Genomic DNA, 21,541 nt, shown 5'->3' on the forward strand with positions numbered 1-21,541 from the left:
GTACTAATTCGTGTATTTGTCCCAGCGGCTGGCAGGCACTTGAGCCGCGCCCGTTCGCCGACTGACTTTGCTGGAAAAAACTGCCTTCACCATTAATTAGCCGCGGAATTTAATTCCGCTTGCATAATTCAGTGAAATTTGCTTCATAGACACATCTAAAATTATTCCAAAAATTTCTTTGCTCACATTAGCGCGCAATTGTTGTTGTTGTTACATGAGCATGGCTAACATTTTTCATGAAGTTGCTTGTAGCTCTTGGCAGGCAATTTCATTGTGGTCTGGTCTCATTAGCTTTTAGGGAACAAGAGAGACAATATTGTTACCATATAATAAAAAATAGATTCATAAAGCTGTATTACAGTCACCAGAGATTTCTTATAACGGTAGAACTCTTTAAGATAAACACATCTACTTTTACACTCTGAACAGCGTATATTTGGTTTAAACAAAGACTCCAAACCCAGAAAAAACTTCATTTATGTCATGCCGTCTCTCTTACCATCTATATGTCTATCTATCTGTATACATATATGCGAATTAGTCACTCAATTTTTGAGAAATGTTCCTTTATCTCCAAAAAGCTACTCATTTCCCGAAATCGGGCCACTATAGGATATAACTTGCAAACAAAATGACCGCTCAAAACCATGATATTGTATGGGAAATCTTTTTATTTGACAAAATATCTTCACAAATTCGGCATAAATTATTGTCCGAGACAACTCTACATTCTCCGAACCTATTGCTCAGATAGAATCACTGTGGCAAATAGCTGTCATATAAACTGGCCGATAAAAATCAATGTAAATATAATTTTGTATTTTTTTATGCTATATGAAATGCACCTTTGAAGGGTATTATAACTTAGATTTTTCCTTAGATTGTCCTTCTTTTCTAGTTGCACTTAGACGTTTAGTTGATGCAAATCATTTTCAATCATTTTATTAAACATTTTTTTAAATTAAGTATGAAAAATAGAAAGGAATTGATTAAAAGTATCTTTAGTCATGGAGACTTGGATCTGTATTTCTAAAAAACTAGTACAGTCATAAACAAACGGAGTCTAAAAGTTTAGACGGAAAAATACTCTAAATATCCAGTTTTTGTGGGTGCCGTGTCGCAGTAAAAAGTGAACAGACTGCCTAACTCGCAACGTTACAATCGGCCACAACACGTGCTGGATGCGATAAGTACCGAGGCCTGAAAAAGGAAGCGAAACGCATTTGCAAAAAAAAAAATGAGAGAGACAGAAATTCGTGAATACGAAGAGCTTGACAAGCTGGTCGACAGGGTTAATGTTCGAAATGCTACGGAAACATGCGGCGACTAACCGAAGGTTTCAAGACCGGAGCATACTCTTGAAGAACCCCCAAAGAATATAGAGAGCTGATCTAGTGACTGATGCCCAGAGTATACTGAAATTATGGAGGGAATACTCCTCCAGCCTGCTGAATGGCAGTGAAAGCATAACACCAGGAGATGATGAACCCGGTTCCGCTAATCGATGGCGATGGAATAGACGTTTCGGGGCCGATGGATTGCCGGCCTAGCTATTCAAACGCGAAGAATTGAGAAGGAGCGTGCTTCAGCTTCTTTGCAGAATATTGTCGAACGAAAGCATGTCCAACGATTGGAATTTAAATGTACTCTGCCCACTTCACAGAAAGGGAGACACCACAATCCACACCAACTTCCTTAGGATAAGCCTCCTCAACATCGCATATAAGGTTCTATCGAGCGTATTGTGCGAAAGATTAAAGCCCATCGTCAACAAACTGATTGGACCTTATCAGTGTGGCTTCTTACCTGGAAAAACCACAACTGACCAGATATTTACCATGCGCCAAATCTTTGAAAATAGAATCGACACACACCACCTACCACGATTTGAAAGCTTATTTTGACAGCACGAAAAGGCGCTGCTATTATGCCGCTATGAAAAGTAATACGGCTGTGTAAACAATATCAAAAGCCCCGACCGGATCGGAGAGGACCTCTTCGACCCGTTCAATACCAAACGAGGTTTCAGACAAGTCGACTACCTATCGTGCGACTTCTGCGATCGACTGCTGGCGTACGCCAACGACATTGATATAATTGGCCATAACAACCTCCCCTTTAGTTCTGCTTTCTCCAGACTCGATAAAATGCTACTTCGGACTTAGTAGGCGATTGAGAACGAAAGTCCTCTCGACGAATAAAAACCAAGCCATTCAACATCTCCGTCCTGCTATATTGTATAGAGGCATAGACGATTTCAGCATCTGATATTACGAATTTTCGAGAGAAAGGTTCTACGGAAGATTTATGGTCCTTTGAATATCGCAGTCGATGGAGACTGGCGCGCTGTTGTAAACTCAGCCGTAACCGCGTAAGCGGTGTCTACGCCAATAAAGACGAAGAAGGAGAAGTTGTAAAAACTATAGATTTCGGTTGATCTTGGCGATAAATCGATGTGACCATAGTAGGCCTGGGCAGAAGCCTTTGAAAATGGTAAAACGTTATGCCAGTTCATTGTTGATTGAAATCTATTTGAAAGGTAAGATAAAATAACAAAAATTTAAACAAAAATAACTTATGGTCGATTTGAGGTCGGAAAGAGGTACGGGAGGGACGTGATTTAATTTTAAGAGTTTAAAACGGTTTATCGCAATTTTCGGCAAAATTACGAGTCGTACAGAAAAAGTGTATATGTCAAAGTTGTTGGTAATGAAAGAAGCTACAACTTCTTTATGTGCACCTTTTCACATAACCTAAAAATTTATGTGGAATACTCAAATCACCAAGTTTTTCCGTTTATATTTTTACCTCTAACAAGTTTTTTTCTTTCACACCATTAGGGTAATCTAACCATATTCATATTAGTTGTATTTATAAATTCTTCTAGTAGCATCCATTGTGAAAACTAGGTGGCATCTCTGACTAGGTTATCTAGCTACAGTGCGAGTGAAATTTCAAATAATTCCATAATTTAGTACACCGCTCAATGAAAATTTGTATTCGTGAATTATTTTCATTATTTAATTCCTCGCACAAAGCGATTCAATAGAGAGATAATGTAAACTACAACTTTTTAATTTCATGAACACATAACGGCTTATTTAATGCCAATTGATAATGCACATTATAATATGCTTGTCGACGGTTGCAATTAATTATTCGTAAGGCAAACACGAATCGGGTCATATATTAAGTATAGTAATAATAATTATTATTATAAATTAAGTTTCATTGTGCAAAAAAAGCAATCAAAGAAACAATAAAAAAGTTAATAAGTAACAAGTGAAAAAGTACAAAAATAAAAATAAAAATAAAAGTAAAATGAATAAAAATGAAACCGAATCATCAGCGAGGTATAATTACAAAAATTAAGTCGCACACAGAAATTGTTATTAATTTAAAAAATCATTTAAATTACCATAAAACGCAGCAGCGTGTGATTAAATGCATGCTACAAAATACACACACACACATGCATACATACATATGCTGGGGATTGAGCCGTTTTATAATTAAAATGAATGAATGTAAATTAATTTTCAGTGATTTTCACACAAGAATTGTGATTGATAATAAGCATTTTCCCCTTTTGCTGCAAATGAAGTGCGTCAATAATTGCTCAGAGTCGCCATATGTATTGTCTGTGTGTGTGTGTTTGTTGCATTTCATAATTTTATTACTGTAAACAAAATTCGTTAAATAAATACACCAGAGTAGCAGCATTTTATATCGCCACTAGGCGCCCTTATTTTTTTTTAAAGAATTGATAAAAAAAAAGAAATAAAAAACGTCAACTTTGACGAAATCGAAGCTAAAATAACCTTAACATGTCTATTTCTTAAAGCGTAAAAAGATATTTATATTTATTTTGAACGGTCAGCTTGTTTGCTATAGGTCGCCTATCTGAACATTATTTTCTCAGACTGTCGCATTGTATTGAACAATAATATAGCCAATTTTCATAAAGATTTCGGGGCAAATAAAAAGGTTTTCCGCATAAGGAGTTGGCCTGAACGATCCATTTATATGATCGAATTGGTGGGCTATCAGTGTTTCAGACAAAATAATAGCTTTTTTGAGGAGAAAACTTCATGAGCAAATCTTTAGATTGATACCTCAAAAATTGAGGGCAAGAGCAAGAGAGCTCGACACCACTCGCGAGTTCTTTCGATTGGTTTTGCTGGATATTTTGCAAAAAGAGTAGGATTTTGACCAAATTGAAAGTCAAAATCGCAAAGATACCATCGATCAATCACTGTATCAATCAGATTTGGCTCCGTGTAATTTTTTCTTGTTTCCAAACCGAAATTGCCGCGCCATGGTACCTGATTTCAGTGGATTAAAGAGATAAAACAAAATTCGCTGAAGGAGCTGAAGGGCATCCCAAAAATTGCTTATGAAAAGTGTTTCGAGAATTGGATAAATAGTTGACATATGTAAGTGTATTACATCTTGTGAAGGCGACAAAATAAATATTGATGTTTGGGACGAAGGCCTAAGCAGCCACTTTTTCTTTATTTTCTAGTCTGTCTGTAAATTTATTTGCAGGTCATATTTTAAATAAAAAAATATTGATGAATAATTAAATATTTCGCGTATTATTTACAATTTCTGGGCAGTTTTTTGTCACAATGAATTTGAGTATTCTTTATGGGGTCTCTGACTCTTCTTTTTGGGCGTTACAAACTTTGTGGGGAACTTAATATACCCTGCTCAGTGTATATAAATTAAATACGAAAATGTAGAGAAACCGAAGAGGAAGTAAAAATCGGCTCACAACAGTTTCTTCGAGTTGGTTTTAGATTTATTTCCATTTCAGTTTCAATTTGACTCTTTTGGACTCCGTTCAAAAATAATAGAACCAGTGAAATTTTTTTGAATTCGACCTACATATAAACTATAAAATTGTCTATGCAGCCTCTTAAAAACATTGAAATATTTTCATCAAAATAGACTTTGAATCGTGTGTTCTAATACCTTAATGTGGAAATCAGTATTAATTAGTTAATTTACTACTTAAATAGTTAGTTCTTAATATCTCGATTTTTATCACAGTTCAACATCGTGAAATATTCGATAAGGATGACTGAAGGTGCCGTAATACTGCAAATGAATCTGATAAAGTTTTATAACTCAAGACGAAGTTTGAATTCTCGTGAAGCGCAACGTACTGACACGGCAGCGGACTTCTTCGACATGAACTTGATCAAGTGAGCTAATCTGTCAACTTAAACTCGAATTATATATTATTCGAAACTAGAATCAAAGGTTTTAGATACATATTCGTTGATCTTCAAGTCCAGGAGAACAAATGGCTTCTGAAACATTTATTTAAAGGAGTAAAGAGAACTTCCTACATCTAACAAAGTATACTCTTAATATATTTCTAACTTTTTATTATCATTAAAAGTTTCATATAGAAACTTTTGTGGAATAACTTAAAGCGCAGGACAGTGAAATTTGGTAACGGAGGTACAGCGAAACTCTTAGAGATTAACACAAAAACGATTTCAAGATCTTACGAACTTTTTTTGCAGAGCTAACCCAAAGTATTTGCTATTCTAAGAGTGTTAAAGGAATATATCACTGAGCAGTGATTCAATCGATACCTCTGACCTATGGTATGAATCTAGTCGGTGTGGAGACTCTTCAGATATTTCTTGAAATATAATAAAGGATAAAGCATATTATATTTAGCTTATTTGCTTTAATATTTATCATTGACAAAGTTGCTTGCTTTCACCAGGTAATGACACCAATATTTAATACATGCCCTTTTTCCCTCGCTCTCTTCTATTCTTACTATGCAAACGCTTTTCCGCTGTCAAAGGCAGCCTAAACCGCAACATTTCAGTGCATGAAACCATATGCCAAGGCACCACATACTATTTCCCACATGTCACGCGCATGGACACATAGTTAAAGGTACACATTTATTATGTAAGCTTTACAGAAATTTAATATGAAAGAGGTGAGACTGATTGGAAACAGAATAGTGCTTGATATGATACGAAGCTTAATTAGGATTGGGTTCTAGGTTAGCGAGACGAATTAGCAGTGTAACTATTATCAGACTGGTTGTATCAGAAAATCTTACTGGATATGAAAATAGTCCGAAAATTTAATTGATTGGAATCAATTTCCTTCAGCAGGCGATAAACTTCCAGAAAATGAACTGAGAATTTGGAAATTACTGATTGATTGAAATTGCTCCTCATGTACACCAAAAGTGCCTTATATAATTTTCCACATAGTGTTATATATAGTTGTATAGCTGTAGTGGATCCGCTATGTTTCTATTATTTTAGCTCAGTTTCGAAGGTTGAGTATTAGTACTTCGAAGTTCAGGCGGTTAAGGATGGCACCAGAGTACTGACTCTGATTATGATAACTCATTCAATAAATAAAGAACTGTGAAATCGCTGAATGTTAAGTTTAGTGTACTTTCAACAATTGTTATTATTTTTTTATTTCTTCACAGTTTGATCCATAAGAAGTATTAAGCAGATTAATAAACTTTTTTGACGCAACTTCGTACCTCATTTTTTAACCTTTAATGTATTCAGCACTTATTCAGCTCAATAAAATGATAGCTAAATAAAACGCTCTATAACAGAGCGTGTTTCAAAGGTTTAGTGTGCAGTTGTACCATAAGATCTTATCAACAAAATTCAATTATTTAACCAAAATATTCACCTCGAGTTCATACTTGGATGGAGAGAAGCAAAAATTGTGTTTTCATTATTTTTAAGCTCACAATTGCTAAAAGAAAGTGTCAAGCACACTAACCAACTCTCAAACTGCAAATGTGTATCTAATTGTTCAGGCTTTGCGACTGTCAATACTTATTCAGCTCATGAAAATATTAGCCGAATAAAATGCTGAATTGGAGAACATATAGAAAAATTTGTCACAAATACAAATATTTAAGCAAAAATAAGCCACACAAGCTTATTGCCGCCTAGAAGAGTTTATAGTTCGGTCGAGAATAGAAAGAATGGTATTTCCTTTCTTTTTAAGCTTACAAAAGCTAATAAAAACCTCTAAACGGAGTAAAATATTTTGAGACTGCAATTTTATATCTAAGTTTTTTGGATTTGTCGTTTTCAGCACTTATTCAGCTCAATAAAACGATAGCTGAATAATGTGCTGAATAAGAGAGCATCGTAAAAGTTTGGTTGAAAGTTGGGCAACAATATCTTATTCAACAAAATTTTACTATTTGAGCAAAAATAAGTCTAGCACAAGCTTACTGCTGCCTAGAAGAGGTTATACTTTAAATGGTTCGCGAACAGAAACAAATGATATTTCCTTTCTCGTGAAGCTTACTACGTTGAAGAGACTTAGTATGTACTAAATGTTTTATATAAAAATATTAACATATAATTTGATTTATTTCTGGTGAACAATTTCCCTACCATTGAAGCTCTTAACATAGCGTCGTTAGTAAAAAAAAGGAAATCTGAAGGTTTACTTGCACTCTTTGTTGAACTTATGTATATACTTGTACTCGTATATACTCATTGAAGCATGTGCAAAGAATTCAATTGGTCATCTAGCGACAAATGATCTGTACGGACATCGGGAAGGTGGGATATGGAAAAAGCTTAAGGGCAAAGTGTGTAAGACAAAGTGACTGACAAACGTATATATTATGTAACTGCATATAAGCGTACATTCATTGCTGTGGTTCCAATTTGTTGTTGTATGTGTTGACCGATTTTCGCTGCACTTAAGCAGCAAATAAAATGAAAAACCTTTCACCAGCTTGATAATTACTTTTGGTTCAACTTTGCTCACCAACCGACGAGGAGAGTTGGGCGAGTTCAGTTGATTTTAATTAAATTACACAACTTTTGTAGAAAATTTTTAAATTTAACAATTTGCATACATTTGCACGACTCTTTCGCTCGCTCAGAGCACCTCACACACCCCACCAATCAAGCTAGCAGCGTTTCTAACGTCGCACCCAACCGAAAGACAGGCAGCTGAGCACACAAGAACGCACAAATAATTACGCTCGAATAATCGCATTAATTAGTGTACAAGTACAGTGCAGATTGCAACTATTGATTGCGTAATGCACTGATTAAAATGTTATTAGAACGGTATTATGACAGTTGTGGCATTTGCGGTGATTTTGGTATTGACTTTTTTGCAGCTGTTGGCAACACTGCCTGCAGTTGACCGCCAACCACGAACGGCGGAAGGGACGAAGACTTCATAAAAGTCTACTTTAATTGTCATTGTGTTGCCTATTATGCTGCGTGCTGTTGTTATTGCTTTTGTTTGACAAATCACTTGGTGGAATTGCGAAATCCCACTGGCAGCCACGCGCATATTCAATCATTTCAATTAAATGCGCACGGCAATTATTAAAATAATCATTTTTAACTTTTTAATGCGAGCATAAATATACACATACGAACATACATATATATGTACATATTTTTATAACAGATAAAATAATATTTCCTTATTTTTTATTGCATACTAATTATAGCGCCCCGACTACTGCTTACACGCATAAATGATTAATTTTTAATTTATTTATGACTCTGTTTATTTATTTAGTGGAGTTATCATAAGTGATTTCGTGAAGCGCGCATAAACGGCACATCATGAGCATGTGCATAAATCAATTATTTTCATTAAATGTCAATTCATGATTTTACACCCATATTATGAAAGGCTAATGGATTATAAGTGTCGAAATACTTGCGTTTAACCCAATTAAGGGCCTCTATTTACGGTTGGCTACTGAAGCCAGTTGTAATCAAATAAAATACTTTAGTCCAGGAATCTTGAGTAACTGTCTTACTTTGAGATTTATATATCCTATAAGAAGAGTTGACAGTAACCGATAACGTAAAATGACGACTGCCGACTCAGTTGTCTGTGGATTCATATCCATCGTTCATGAAAATTTTTCTATATTGTACACTATACGCGCTATTATAGATATATAATGAAGATATTTGTGCAACCCTGCCATATTCATGCAAAATGAAAGAGTCGATGAACCTAAGCATTCAACAAAAAAAACGGATACTAATTTAGCTGTAACAAAAAAGTTGTTGTTGCTTAAACAAAAGTACATTATAAAGTGCTAAGGCAAAAGTAAAAAGTTTTACAGAGAACAAAAGTAGATTGTGTCAAAAAAAAGCACCCGGAAATTGAAATTAATTTCTCCGGGGTAAATGATATATCAAAACAAAGTATTTATCGAAGTTGTTAGGACTATCCTTAATACTACGGCAAATATGAGCACGATCTGTCAACCAGTTTACCTCAGTAGTGCCTTGCGAATTTCCCAATGAATAAAAATATCGAACAATGAATTTGTCTTAAATTTTGTATTTCTAATGAAATTCCGTGTTCGGAATCCTTGCGAATGTTGGAAAAGGTTTACGGGGATTCCGTTTTATCAAAAACAAAAGACGATCAAGCGATCGTTGAAGACATGGCTCGTACTGGACGACATTCGGCTTTTTCAACTGATGACAATATTATAAAAGTGAAGGATATTGTGCTTGAAAATCAGGCAAGTATTAGAGAGATGACAAGAGATGACAAGAGAGCTCGACATCTCTCGCTAGTCCGTTGGAATGGTTGCGATGGATATTTTGGGTATGAACAAGCTGATAAAGCTGAATTTTTTTATAAAAAGAGTACCGTCAAGATGTCTCTTTGGGTATGCTTGATCGTGCGAATTCCGATCGCACATAATCCGGTTAAAATTTTAAATATGCCGATGATACATGGGTTTAAAAATTTGACATGCAAACAAGTCAACAATCATCGGCATGGAGGGAAAAAACGAGCCGAAACCAAAAAAAAAGCAAACAACACGCCAAAGCCACTCAAAGCTCAAGGTGATGCTCATTGTTTTTTTGTTTTTTTTTTTTTTGAATGAAAACACCCGCCAAAAACGGCCGGAATTGTGGAAGAACAACTCATGGATGGATGGTAATGATATTGTCATCGAATTTAAAGTATAAAACGCAATGAACACCATCGATCAACCACCGTGTTCAACAGATTTGGCTTCATCTGATTTTTTGTTAGTCGTTTGCAGTCGATCTATGAGATAAACTTTTCCCCAAGTAGCTGCTCATTTGACCGATATCGGTCCACTATTGCATATTGATTTGACGAGGTATCTTCACAAAATTTGGCATGGGTTATAACTTAAGATAATAACACAATCTCCTACAAACTTAACGATCAAAATCTAGTTCTTACATGGAGTGTTTGCCACAGGAACCTTACACTCTGGGGAAGAGAGATAGAGATGACTAATATGGTCAAATATCTTGGTCTCACGCTGTATTCCACTCTGCGCTGGAAGCAGGTAGTTGATCTGATCATGATCAAAGCTACGGAGACACTTATGGCGTGCAATCGGCTTGCTGGTAGACCCTGAGAATGCAAGCCGAAGATTATCAGGTGGTTGTACGCCATGATAGTGCCACAGATTATCACATATGGAGGGAAAGCATCGCAGACTTCGGTAGGACTTCAGCTATCGAAGCTGCAAAAACTTGTCTGCGTGTCGGGTGCTATGCGCATATGTTCAACGCCGGCATGTTTGGCAGAAGTATGGTAATATCTTCTCAACGCCTGAAGGACCTAAAAGGCGAAATACCACTGGCTCTTCCCCCAAGGGATAGCATTACTAAGAGAGTCTTTGCAGTTCTCTGGTTTAAATATATAATCAACCTCTCAAGGGAAAAATTCAGGCAATTTTTCGCCTTCGAAAATAGCCATTGTTCTAAAACACCAGAACACCTGCTAATTGACTGCACAGCATGCACAGCAGTCTGTAAGCGCAGGATAAAGGCCCTTGGATCCATGTTTCCAAATAAGGATCACATCGCCTCAATAGCAGCTAGCAGTACATATACATATTGGAAGTTATCAATTTGTTGGGGCTAGGTGAGACGTTATGACTTAGCAGAGGGCACAATAGACCCTAGGTCGAGGTGCAAACCTCACTTACTACCTCTAATCTAATCTATTTGGTGTTTTGTATTTGTGATTCGGAGCAACCGAAGTTGAAGGTTTTTTCTACTTTTACCTTTAGGTAGTTTCTTAGATAAAAATTTTCAACATTGAAAGCTCAATATTTTACAACATTAATTTTCAATTCAAGGCAAATAATTAAAATTTAATTAATTTATTGTGCTAGTTTCTCTGCAGCTGTTTTTCTGTTTTTAAAACCTTTCACAAGTTAAAAATATGCACTTTGATTGATGAAAACCTAACAATTATTGGTGTAAATTGTCAAGTATCAGATATTTAATATTGTTATTGTTATTGTGCACTTACCTCCAGCGGGCGCTACGCAGTAAAATAAATGGGCCAGCACCAGAGCCCGAAATGGCGCGATGATCCTCATGACGACGGCTGATTTTTTCCGCTACTGCTGCTGCTGCTACTTTGCTATTTGTTATTGTTGTATTTCTTGCTATTATTGTACGGCGATTTCAACGCAATTACCAGCAACAGTCAATATTGTTAACAGCACAACTGCGTTAAATTTGTTGTTGTAGTTATATTTTGTTGCAACTGTTGGTCAATTTGTTGCACATAAACACACCGCTACGCTTTGCTTGCTTGTATTGGTGAAGTCCCGCTAAGGCGTTCACTCGCTGTCACACTAACGCTTGCCTGCTGACGATTGCTCTCCTACGCTCTGCTCCACTTGTCCAACTATACAATTTCAATATTTACTTATCGGCCGTTGCTGTGGTTGTTGTTGGTGTTGCCTGCGCACTGTTTCCGCTTCTTCTTCCGCCTTTTCTTCGTTTTCGTTCTGCTACTTCACCGACACAAATTTGTTTTATGCTTCGCCGTTGTTTGTGCCATAAGTTTGTGTTGTTGTTGTTGCTGTTGTTTTTGTGTTTGTTGTTGCTGCTGTATATTTGCTAGCTGTGTACGCTTGCTGCTGTCCAATGCTTTTCTTTTCACGTTTGCATGCGTGCTGTGCTTGTTGCTATTGCTGTTGTTGTTGCAATTATTTTCTAAGTGTACTTTCCGGCATTTGTTGCTGTAATTGCAACTCCTAAGCACGCTACTTACACAAACACACATATTTCACATATCCAAACACTTTTTCTGTTGCATTCATTAGTGGCAGAGAAACACACACGCACAGGGAGAGCACAAGGAGAGAGCGAGAGCGATAATAAAAGCGAGCACCGGAGACTGGAGGGATAGGACGTATGAGCAAGTGTTGGTGCCGTTAACTCTGTGCCGATATGAAATTTATGTATTTGATTTGTTTTTGATTTGCTACTTGTTGTTGTAGTTGCAATTGCTGTTAGCTGTTAGCTGGATTTGTAGTTTACCGTTTCCAGTATAGTTTGAAGTTGACTCCGTAGTTAAGCCCAGGCGGTTGTATGCTTATTAGTTTCAAGGTTCACATACAATTTGCGGGCAATTCGCTTGCTTTTGTTGTTGCTTCAGAATTGCATTTGAATTCTCATTTAATGGCAGGATATCTGTAAGAGGTAAGAGTAGAAATGAAATTTTTCCAGTTAGCAATTTTCTCATTTAATTAAGGCAGAATATTGCATGTAGGCAGAATATTGCATGTGGTTTCAAGACAAAGGTGATTCCGCATTTATTTTATTAAAAATATACTATTTTAGTTATAAAAATTTTCGTAATTGGAATTTTGAATTAATGGCTAAGTTGGTAACAAACCAGACATATGTGTGTACAAACTGAAATGGTAAGTTTTGCAAAGTTTTCGACACAAAAGGTTATTGTACCATATTTATTCCATGAACTCTCTAATATGTAGATATATACTCATACATATGTATCTATGAATAAACCTAAAAGTTTTCTGAGTCAATTTGAGTCCAAATTGGTTATTGCTCTGCCTTAGGAGATCTTGGATTGTAGCCACATTTTACAGTTACCAATTAAAATTAATATTTTCATTTTATTCTCAAATAGAACTTTGAGTAAAGGTGACACACTCTAATGCATAAATAATTTTCATAAAGTTACCACCGGACCAAATAACCTTGGCAAATCAAGTTGAATGAATGCGATAACAATCAAATTGTTAAACAAATTTTTGTAGCATACCACTAGGCGCAGTGGTTTTTAGAAATAATTAAGGGGTTATAACCACTTTGCCCGTAAATCTCATATCTAAAGGTTGTCGAAGTTGAACTATAAATTTTTAACCCTCTTACTTCGAATATGTGAAAGTTTTTCTTGGCCAAAAAGTAACGACGAGACCGCAGCATCAAAGAACACCTGAGGACTAAAGATACTGAAAAAATGGGCATGGTCCCGTCGTCTAATTGGTTTAATGTACATGTCTCCTAAAACAACTACAACAAACAAAATTCGCTCTATCTAAATCCCCTTAGCTCCCCTATCGAAACTGTAAAAATGGATGAAATCGGAATATAACTCCGGCATATAACGATGCCAAGATGGTGTGAGAAGGTAGAACCCCCAGAGGTGATCTAGTGACTGATGCCCAGAGCATACTAAAATTATGGAGGGAACATTTCTCCAAGCTGCTGAATGGCAGTGAAAGTATAACGCAGACGTTCCATTGCCCGACCATGAAAAAGTTCGAATAGCTTTAGATTGAGCGAATTTTGTATGTTGTATTTGTCTTAGGAGACATGTACATGTCTTAAGAACAACAAGGCGGCGGGGGCCGATGGATTGCCCGCCAAGCTAAGGCTCAAACACGGCGGCGAAGAACTGTTAAGGAGCATGTATCAGCTTCGTTGTACAATTTGGTCATATAAAAGCATGCCCAACGATTGGAATTTCAGTGTGCTCTGCCTAATCTACAAAAAGGGAGACCCCACAATCTGCGCCAACTACCGTGGGATTAGCCTCCTCAACATCGCTTATAAGGTTCTAACGAGCGTATTGTGCGAAAGATTAAAACCCACCGTCAACAAACTGATTATGACCTTATCTGTGTGGCTTTAGACCTGGAAAATCAACAACTGACCAGAAATTCACCATGCGCCAAGTCTTGGAAAAGACCCGTGCAAAGAGAATCGACACATACCAACTTTTCGTCAACTTCAAAGCTGCTTTTAACAGCACGAAAAGGAGCTGTCTTTATGTCCGCGATGTCTGAATTTGGTATCCCTGCAAAACGAATATGGCTGTGTAAGAATCGGGAAGCACCTATCCGAGCCATTTGATTCCAAACGCGGTTTCAGACAAGGCGACTCCTTTTCCTGTAATTTCTTCAAGCTACTTCAGGAGAAAATAATTCGAGCAGCAGAACTAAACAGAGAAGGTACCATCTTCTACAAAAGTGTACAACTGCTGGCGTATGCCGATGGTAACGATAAAGGGCAATAGAAATATCTCCTGTCATCAAACAAACAGTCGTCGCTCCTAGTTTTTCTCACGTCAATGTTGATATTTATAACTTTGAAGTCGTATTTTATGACATTCATAAAAAGGTATTTTATGTGGATCTTTACTCTGTTATTGATTAGTTAGTTTGTAAGGCAGCTTTATGCTCTAGTGGTCCGATCAATTTGTTCGGAGATTGTGGCGTTTAAGATGCTAATCTATGTCAAATTTCGTGAAAATACCTTATTAAAAAATAATTTTCCAATCTCTAGATTATTTTAATCGATCAGTTTGTATGGCAGCTGTATGCTATAATGGTCCGATATTGCCGGTTATAGCAAAAGAGCAGTTTTAAAAGGACGTGTGCAGAATTTCATATTTTTATTTCAAAAACTGAATGTATACAAACAGACGGACATGGCTGCTGTATATATTTACTTGGCTCAGCTGCATTTCGACATCATAATTGCGACGAAAGTCAGGAATCGTCGGTATATTTGTTATTAGAAAATGCCGCTGTCTCCGCTTATGGCTGCCAACCACAAAATATGTTGCAAGCTTTTTAAGTTCAATTTAAACAATTTAAGTTTTAAACTGCAAAAATACTAAATGCATTATTGTGATTCAAAAAAAGGCGAAACAAAAAAAAAATATACAAAAAATTTCAACACTTCCGTCAACTATTTTTGCTTAAGCTGCGGCAATTAATTAAATTAAATGTGCTGAAAATTTAACGCAAACATTATAGAAAAACTTGCGTGTGTCAAAAAACTCCTACAATAAGTTTGGTATTTTGCTAATACGTCAAAGTTTATTAATAAAATATAAATTATTACAGGTTATGCAAATAAGGATTAAAAATTCAAAATAATAAACTAAAGGCAACACTATTAATTATTGTTTGGTATTTAAAGCGTTTTTTGAAGGCTAAATACATATTTACGGACCATACTAACATATTGGCAGTAAAAATAAAATTTTTTGTGCCTTCATTAATTATAATACCAAAGCCTTGTTTTTTGCCTGAAAATGTTTTTTGCGGCCGCTTTTTGTCAGCTTGCATTTTAATTATGCATTATTCTCGTGGTGATTTTATATTGTTTGTCCAAAGGATTAATTTTAATGCGGCTGCCACAGTTGAGGGCCGCAAAAAGTGCGCGTGCCGCATCATTAAGCTCGCCAAATGCAGTCGGCCGACAGCGCTGGCGCACGCTTTAAACCACCGCCATGCCACTGCCAACAACAGCGACTTGCCGCAAAATGCGCCGCTGAAAAAGCTTGCATAGTAAATGAAAACTTTAACAGTTAGACATTGCAACTTAAAGCAAACTTCACTTGTACACAACTTGCAACGAAATTGACTTATTGGCAGAGGCGCACAGTGCAAATACTTGCAGAGCGTGGCTGAAAAGCGAAAAGTGCGCTTGTGTGGGTATGGGTGTGTGTTCCTGGCATGCTGCTTCTCTTTGCACAGTATTCTACTCTCCAAATGTCAAACATTAAATGCCAATTTCATAAAGTGCAAAACTTTCTGAACTCGCCCGCTTGAAGATGAAGGTTGCTCTGCTATAGATGGAGGGCAAATAAATTTGGAACTGAGCCGCAGCAGCCTCAGCGGCAAGCACAGACAAAAGCCAATGCTGCCACATAGCAGAGGCACGTCAATTGAATTGCTCGACTCGAAAGTCACTGGCGCTGGGTACATAATGAATGCGCTCCAATGAAACAGGAAACACATCAGGCAACAAGCAGCCATGCAGCCAGTCAGCCAACCAGCAAGGGAGTGGGGGAGCACAAGGACGGCGCTTGAGTCGCTTGGTAGAGTGGTTGGTTGGTTGGTGGGGGGTGTGTGTGTGAGACAAAGCCGCTTGGCAGTTGCATTGCAATCATATTTATGCGCTTTTGTGTTGTTGCCAGCAGATGAGCTGACATCAAGTGAAAATGTTATTGTTGTGCGGCCATAAAGCCAGCTAGGCTAGGCAGGCGGCCAGGCAGCCTGTTAGGCAGCACCAGCAGTTGCCTTTTCATTTCGTTTCATTTCTCGTTCAGCGCGTCGTTTGTTGCATGAATTGAAAGGAAGTGCATTTTCGCTACAATTTAGACAATCTTTTTGTGAAATTTTTGTTTCTCAGAAATTCGCACTGAATTGAAATGCAAAATAACTTGTTAGCTCATTTGACTCACTTAAATTTGCGAAATATCTCATTGAGCGCCAAGTCCAATCAGCAGAGTTTCGGTAATTCAGTGTCGCGGTTAAAGTTCAAATGTAGTCTGAGTGGTTTTGAATAAATAATTTAAACATCTTGCTACGTCAGGGTTTCTTAAATTTTCAGAGCTCATTTCACAGAAGCAATGAGTTGACGCCACATTTCATTAAATATTTCTATTTATTTATCGAGATGAAGTGTTTAAAATTATTTAAAAAAAGTAAATTTGAGTGTTTTCATCTATGCGGATGACATGACCTAGCCAATGCAGCTGCTGATTTTTAATTCGCTGAACTACATACTATATGTCAATGTCGTCGTACATCTCATCGTTCCATCGAACGCGATATTCCTCATCTCCAATGCGCAAAGCACCATAAATCTTTCGCAGAACCTTTCTCTCTAAAACTCGCAACGTCGACTCGTCAGATGTTGTCAGCGTCCACGCCTTTGCCCCATATAGCAGGACGGGAATAATGAGTGACATATAAATTTGATTTTTGTTCATTGAGAGAGGACTTTACTTCTCAATTGCCTACTCAGTCCGTAGTAGCATCTGTTGGCAGGAGTTATTCTGCGTTTAATTTAGAGGCTGACACTGTTGTGGGTGTTGATGCTGGTTCCAAGATAGACGAAATTATCTACGACTTCAAAGTTATAAATGTCAACATATATCAATAAGGAAAAGGGTATTTTATGACCTTCATTCGAGCCCTTGACCGTTTACGTTTTTAGATTTATGTAATTACATGTATAGTTCCTGTAAAAAATGCATTTGTATTATAGCTTCGGTGCAGCCAATATTAATTTATTTTTCTTGTTTTTTTATTGAAAAACACATTACAAAAATTTAGATTAGTGAACTGAACTGAATAAGTAATTGACTCGTACTTCTGCAGAGATAGTGAGCTGTGATTATAAACTTAAATGTGTTATTGGCATTGAAAAAATTGTAGTGGCTTAAACAACCATTTTTAAAGTTTTAAGAATTCCGTTGACCAAAAGATTCAAATACATTGTGCTTGCGGTTGTAAATACCAAGGCTGAGACCTTTATCAAATTGAGGTTTTCTGTCTCGCCGTGCGATAACTACTTCTATGGCATACGTAAAAAATTGATTAAACTAGTTTCAACAAGATCGCACATGAGTTTCAGATAAATCCAGTAAACGTCTCTACTATAATTAAAGGGTAGAATCGACACTGAATTCGGCGAAGAAAAGCTGCTCTTCAAAAACGTTCCTTTATAGTGTGTCTCCTATAGGCCTAAGATCGTCATGAGACATCCACTATACCTACTTATCTACCTAGGATGCAAACTGCTCCAAGTATCTTCATTTTCTTTTTACTTCCAAACACAAGACACTAAAATGTGTGTGTGAGTTTTTGCATACTGCAGACCAAAACTAAATTGCACAAGTTTTGCTTATTCCTCCCGGCAGGCTTTATGGGTATGATCGCGGGCTTATAAAATACATGAATGACAAAATTGCATAAAATAACAAAACATTCAGCGGATTATAGGTGGATCCGAACGATTCTAGTATAGCTAAATATAACTGACCTTAAGTGAACAATTAAGCGCCCTATTTGAAAGTTTTCATTTGCAACTACTCAACACGATACTACAAAATATAGTTGTAATCATAAAATCTGGAATGGGTGCTATTTGAGATAACTTCGCGATACAAGAGAGGTGGAATGTACTTTTTTAATTCGAAGGTACCATCAATGTAAAGATTTCAATAGTATTCAATTGCTTTTTTGAGGAACTCAATGAAAACATTTCAGGCTGGTTTGAAATGCAAATGCAATTTTTATTGTAAGTCGTTAAAAATTAATTATTGGAAGTATCGCCCAACGCTGGTCACAAGTTTTCCGCTGTCTCTGCCAAAACTCGAAAACCATTACGATAAAACTGTTCTTCTTTGGATGCTACCCAAGAATCAATCCATTTTTCTATATCAACTTGTTAGCAGAACTGCTTCTGAGCCAAACCATGTGCCATCAAACTGAACAAATTATAATCGGACGGTGTAGTATCTGGGGAATATAGTGGACAGGGTATGACTTCCAAGTTAAGCCTTTCCAGGTAGGTTATAGTGAATTTTGAGCTCAAACGACACTCAAGTTCGTTATTTCTGAATAATTTCCAGCGCATGTAGCCGCTTTGAAATGGCTTGGCGGATGACTTCCAATGCCGAAGCAAGCTCTTCTTGCGTTTGACACGGATCCACATTGAGCAACGTCACCAATTCACCGTCTTCGAAGGTTTTTGCTTTTCCTTCACGCGGACGGTCGTTAATATCGAAATCGGCGTTTCTGGAGCGACGAAATCGGTCACGGCACGTTGTTTCAAACGAAACTTTACCTTCGTATAAGTCAGACATATTCGCAAAATATATGAAACATAATGTTGAAACGCAACTTGTGCAAGAACTAAAGCCGCTCGGCCTTTTCAAGCGACATCGTTTCGCTCTATGAGCTCTTGAAAAGTTCCAAGAAGATCCGACGTTTTCGAGGCAAATTTTTGTTTCAACAAGACGGTGACACTTCCCGCACATTCCATCAATAAATGGATTTATTGAGAGAACATCGCGGAGAGCAGATAATTTCACTTTTTGGGCCCGACGATAACCAAGATCGTGTGATATCACACCGTTAGACTTTTTCCTGTGGGGATATGTAAAGTCTAAAGTATATGCGGACAATCCCGCTTCGATTCAGGCCTTGGAGCAAAGCAACACGCGGAACATTCGCCAGTTATCAGTCGAAACGCTCGAACAAGCCATCGAAAACTGGACTCAACGGATGAACCATCTGAGACGTACCGGCGGCCAACATTTGAAAGAGATAATATTCAAAAACTTAATGTCAAAGAATGTTCTTTCGAATGATAAGAAAACATTCCATATTTGTTTTTGGGTTTCTTCTTTAAAAAAGTAGGCAATTTCGAAATGGATCACCCTTTTCTTTAAAAAACTGCTTACATGGTTTTTGCAGAACTCCAGCTTTTTGGTATTTTGTGAAGCTTTAGGCATTGCAGTTGGAAGAGTCGCAGTTGCTAATGCAGGACTTTAGAACTTGAAACATCCGAATATTTATTTGATTTAAATTAATATTGTAGTTTAATACTTTTTAAACCATATACATTATTATTTTCTTGAGTTTTCGTAATTGATTCTTTCATGTTTATTTTGTTTCACACTTGTCTGGTATATGTCTGTAATTACTCCTCCCAAAACTTAACGATGATTAAATAATGAAAAATAGACGAGCAAATGCAAAGAGCTCACGCAATATTTTACGCGGTTTTAGAGATACTTTGGAAAGCGAAGAATCGCCGCCATCAAATGTGCCAACGCGAACACGCGAAGCAACGAGCGAACAAACAAGCCAACAACGAACGACGCGAAACGTGAATAAAACTGAAATCGCCAAGCGAATTTGTTGGACAGACAGTCAGCGTGGCATAAGCGCTGAAATTCCAAAACAAAAAAACAACAAAAAATCAAAATGAATTAAAAAAGAGCATAAAAAACTAACACGAAAACGCGGAAGAAGGCGAAGATGGTATGTGGCAAGTGGAATTTGTGTGGGTTGTGGGAGTCTTGCGCAAGGGATGTTGCACGCGAAGGCAGCGCAAGAGCGCGACTACGGCGGCAACTGACTACAATGCTATGTGGCTTTGGCTGTTGCTGCAGCCACAAGAAAATCCATCAGGGGATGCAATAAAGCGTTGCGTTGGCAATGCGGCAGCCACTAACAAATCACTTTTGCTATGATAAATTGCTGAAATGCAACACTGACAGTGGCAATCAGTGGCGAGCGCGCAGCTGGGCTATAATTTTGTTTAACGTTGTTGGTATTATTGTTGTTGTCACTGTTGTTGTTTTAGTTAACTTATGCTATTATTGTTGTTCTTGTTATTGTAGCTATCGCTAGTCCACTGCTTTGTAGTTATCGCAATCAAAGCTGTTATTTTTGTTATTGTAATTGTTGTTGTCGCTTGCCACACTGCCTGGTGGACGCTGTTGCATCGCTCATTTATTTGCGTCTGACCGCCGCAGCTCTTGTAATTATTGTTTGTTGTTGTTTCGCTTGTTCCACTTGCGTTGTCAGCTTCCAGCGTTTGAATGGTTTAATTGTTGCCGCCACTGCTGCGGTTACAGTTGTTGTTGTTGTTCTTGTTACTGTTGCTTTTGCTGCCATTAAAGCTGCAAGTTCACAAGCAACATAATCAATTATGCTAATTGCGCACAACTATTAAATCTAAATGGTTGCATTAACAGCTCAGTGGCGCAGCCTTCAGCTGGTGGCAGCGATTGGTGGCTGAGGAAATGTCACAGTGCTGGCCATAGATATTGGGTATGTTTATATGACCAAATCTATATACATATGTATATACAGAGTTGCTAAATCAATTTACGTATCCGAATGATATTGGTTGCCTTCTGACAAAATAACTTTATGGATTTAGGGAATTCATAAAATTATCACTCAAGGAGAGGCATATTATTAATCAAATATAAAACAAGAAAAATGATAAATTCAGTTGCATCGAAGCTAGAAACCCCTTCACAGATCAAAAAGCTTATATACAAGTACTTGATTTTGATTGGTCGATTTGTGTGGCAACTATATGCTATAGTGGTTCGATCTATATAAATACTTTATTCAAATATTTTAGTAATGCTTTTGACAAACCACGCCCAGGACCTTCATCAACATTAACTGAAGATCAACACACCAATAAAAAAAAAAATAATTGGCGCTTGAGAGTCGACGATGAACAGTCAGAGATCTTGTTGTCATAGTTGGAATATCGGAAGGATCAGTGAAAACCATTGTGAAAGACAATTTGGGTCTAAGAAATGTGAAAGCGCGAGCAATTCCAAAATCAATCAACGTGGCACCATTATACTGGTTTTCCCATTAGATTAATCAGCACATAAGAACTTTTCAAAATGTTATATG

At 37.1% G+C, this 21,541-nt stretch overlaps 1 protein-coding gene across 18 annotated transcripts in view; it reads right to left on the reverse strand.

Annotated features, from left to right (window-relative positions):
- LOC126760566 (disintegrin and metalloproteinase domain-containing protein 9) overlaps positions 1–21,541 on the reverse strand; it is a 578,909-nt gene that overhangs the window by 483,488 nt on the left and 73,880 nt on the right. For 17 of the 18 annotated variants that reach the window (XR_007667220.1, XM_050476295.1, XM_050476293.1 and 14 more), the window contains exon 2: positions 11,332–12,506. Coding sequence is in view for 17 of the 18 variants with exons in the window: in XM_050476295.1 (XP_050332252.1) it covers positions 11,332–11,401 (70 nt within the window). In the remaining variant the exon portion in view is untranslated. Of the gene's footprint in view, positions 1–11,331; positions 12,507–19,554; positions 19,970–21,541 lie in introns of those variants that run through there. The other variant, XM_050476280.1, reaches the window with a different exon arrangement.

This window comes from Bactrocera neohumeralis, chromosome 5 (assembly GCF_024586455.1).
Source record: "Bactrocera neohumeralis isolate Rockhampton chromosome 5, APGP_CSIRO_Bneo_wtdbg2-racon-allhic-juicebox.fasta_v2, whole genome shotgun sequence".
NCBI classification, from domain to species: domain Eukaryota; kingdom Metazoa; phylum Arthropoda; class Insecta; order Diptera; family Tephritidae; genus Bactrocera; species Bactrocera neohumeralis.